The sequence below is a fragment of the Ruditapes philippinarum genome, unplaced genomic scaffold (assembly GCF_026571515.1).
Source record: "Ruditapes philippinarum isolate M1 unplaced genomic scaffold, ASM2657151v2 ctg22441_1_1_1_1, whole genome shotgun sequence".
Lineage (NCBI taxonomy): Eukaryota > Metazoa > Mollusca > Bivalvia > Venerida > Veneridae > Ruditapes > Ruditapes philippinarum.
The window spans coordinates 1-3282 of NW_026856214.1; the positions used below are offsets into that span (position 1 = coordinate 1).

The 3282-nt window shown below is 30.3% G+C and overlaps 1 protein-coding gene across 1 annotated transcript; it reads right to left on the reverse strand.

Annotated features, from left to right (window-relative positions):
- Nucleotides 1-31: 31 nt before the first annotated feature.
- LOC132745819 (uncharacterized) lies at nucleotides 32-2292 on the reverse strand. Its single transcript, XM_060734805.1, has 2 exons — nucleotides 2250-2292; nucleotides 32-659 (listed from the first exon to the last, which is right to left on the reverse strand). The coding sequence occupies exon 2, from the start codon at nucleotides 656-658 to the stop codon at nucleotides 32-34; it is 627 nt and encodes a 208-aa protein (XP_060590788.1). The 5' UTR covers nucleotide 659; nucleotides 2250-2292.
- Between the last annotated feature and the right edge of the window lie 990 nt (nucleotides 2293-3282).

Genomic DNA, 3282 nt, shown 5'->3' on the forward strand with positions numbered 1-3282 from the left:
ACAAAAACACCCGGTACTGGCGCATGTCTTCTTAGTATTCCTGGTTGGCCATCTTCCTTTTACCCTGTCTCTCTAACCAACATGATGCTGACTTTGGCCATGATTTACAGGGGAAAGCTACCACTGAGTCTGAATCTCTGTAACCGTTTATTCCCTGCGAAAAAAAGGATGGTCCATGTTGAGCAGTATATGTTTTATGTAAACTGTCATCATAAATTGTGTTCTTTAACAAAATTCGTCCTTTTCTATCAGTTATATTGAGATAATTAGGAATGGTAACAGCAAGAAAGGGTTTATCACTTTCGGTTAGTTGTAGGAAACAATATCCAGGGGTAGTGGTCTCATCCTGTATCATCAGATAGTTGATCTTGGAAAGTTCCCACTCTGACAGGTCTTTTATTACATTAAAACTATTATCAATAGTAAGCATGTCAAAGTCTGACTTTAGTCCTAAAGTAGTTGTTCCCTCAGAATGACTCCCTAGAAAATAGTTAATAGAATTACTTCCAACTGGCTTCATTGATACGGTAAACATAGTCTCCATCAACTTGAAATTTCTTCTTGCTTTCATCACCATTCTGTCATTCACACCAATATCATTTAAGACCTCTGATAACATAAGTGATATATGTTTCCTGCTGTCAGTTGATTGAAACATTCTGCAATGTAAGGAAAGAGAAAATTGCATAAGTTAGTCACAAATTTTCTTTTGTTAAATACTTCTACTTCTTCTTATAAATTACTTTTGTCCTTAATGCCTGGAGCAGAACAAAACTAAAGATTAATAAGTATCGATTAATGAAAGACATACTAGTATTTAGTTCAGTGTATTGGCAATTTGCGTTTACACCCTTTTCAATATGCCAAAGACAGGAATAGTCAGGGGGTGAGGTATTTAAATTTGCTAGAAACTTTTACTCGGATACATTATTTATTTAAAACGAACAATTTAAATATTTTACAATTTCTTTTTAAATGCTTTAATATGACTTTCTACCATCTTGATTCATAATGTCGGGCCCCGACCAAAGAGGGAAAACTTTTTCCGGGGGGGTTACCTCGGCGCTTTAAATTTTTAGTCAATTTTACTATTACTTTCTTTTTTCTCTTCAATAACATACCACACATACAAACATTGTCAATTTCTAGGACTATTCATTTTGATTATTGAATTTATTTACCGCAAACATTTGCAAATTTAAATTTTGTAAATTTGAAACTCTAAACATATCCAACGATAAAATTGTCTTCTGCTGGGTGGCATGAGGGATATGTTGCATTATTTCATTATTCCTCATGTACAGACATATTCAAGCCAGTTCTGCAATTTTCATGTTATTTTGCTGTGATTAATGCTTCCAAGCGTTCACACTCTTATAGGATTTTTTCCTAATATTCCATCAACAGATTAAAAACTAAAAGCAGTATCACTTAATCTATTAGTGCAACCTTGATGAAATTACTTACATAAGATAACCTATACAACTTTCTTTCATTTTAACACCATTTCATTTTATTATTCTCAGACTCACTGAACATACTAGACTCTATACTCTTCATAATCAACGCTATGTCACACATTTTTTTTCAAAAAAAATTGTTACCGTATGTAAAGTCATTTTTCTTTTTTTCCTTCAGATTTTTTCAAAAACCCCGGAAATTTTTAAAGTTATGTTTTTTCATCTTCAAAAAAATTATCATTTTTTAAAGTTAAATACTTTTTATTTCATTATTTAACCAATACTGAAGATGATACAGTCTTGACGGATAGAAAAAGTTATCACGTTTCCCTTCTTTGTAAAAGGTTGACCCAAAAATTAATAGGTTTCCTTTCAAAATTAAAAACCAATATAAGTTTAAGCTAACACAAAAACGTTAAATAACTAGGACGTATTAAGTTACAGTACATAGTTCCATAATTAGTATTGATTTCTTTATCTATTATTATATTGTAGAGCTATTTGTTCTTCATTTCATTGATTCGATTTGTGTATAAAATATGATTTCAGTGTGTAAAAAACATGTTTTAACTTAACTTTTTTTTTCATTTCAGTAACTCTAAATAACACGCTTTAAAATATATGCATTTACTTTGCATAAATGTTGATATAATTCATGCAAGTAAAGTTTAATATAACTAAACATGCTGAAATTTTTATTATTCTTTGAAATTATGCATATTAAATAAATCGCTAATGACTCTTCAATGATAAGTCATGAAAATAATCAAGAACACGTATGTTATATACCTGACTAGATGGTTGGAAATTTTGCTATTTATTTTCACTTCCTTTCTTTTGGTTGTGAATGGAATACAGAGCAAAATGACTCACTTCCTCTTCCTGTTCAATTAAAAGTCAATTGAATTATTCCCCTTTACAGTTTCCCTTTACTATTTTCTTTGTAGTTTGAGATATTTTAATTTACAGACATGATCAGTAAGATTGTAAGATTTGGATTCAAACCCAATATACAGTTAGTTTAAAAGTAAAACAGATATTATGGAAGTACCTTATATATGGATTTAGTTTTCATTTTCACCCGAAAGCAAATTGTTTTGCGTTGTATTGTTGCTATTTCAAAGATTTATCGAATGATCGAAGTATTGTATTCAGGTTGCTATGATAGCAAAAAAGTTAAATAAAACACATGTAAGAAATAAGAAGACGTATTCTAAGTGTTCGCCTTAATTATTGTTAAAAAACTGTAATTTCTTTTGCACTGTGGATTGAAGTCTCTTTGACCTAGAAACCTGGCTCCCGATGCAGGTTTGAGCTTTTTAGTTAACGTTATCATCCACTCGATGTAATGTTAATTTCGTATCACTCTATGTAGACAATAGAGCTCCATAAACAACTAGTCGATCGGTTATCTGAAACAATGATAACCGACTCATAACAAACAATGAATTCACTTAATTACAAATTTGCAAACAATATAGAATCATTGCAAATTAAAGTTAAATTCCATTTGATATAAATTTCTCAAACAGAAAAAAAAAATTTGTCTCTTGACCAAAAAAAAAAATAGTAAAAATTCTAGGTGACGAAATAGTTAATATTTGAATTATGTCATAAACATTGAAATAATATGGTAATTTAGTAAAAGAATAAAATATAAACTTACTGATAAATGCTTTCTTAACGCAAACAATTTAAAGTAAAATATCAATTTTAACAATTAAAAGTTGCACATGCTTCGCTTACTATTAAGTCGTCCTCTCGAATGCGGCTTGGTGCGCGAGTGTAGGGGACGTGCCTTATGAGATATATATTTTTTCGT

Bases quoted from the DNA above. Each gene is read 5' to 3' on its own strand.
- LOC132745819 (XM_060734805.1), bottom strand. From the start codon at position 658: ATGTTTCAATCAACTGACAGCAGGAAACATATATCACTTATGTTATCA.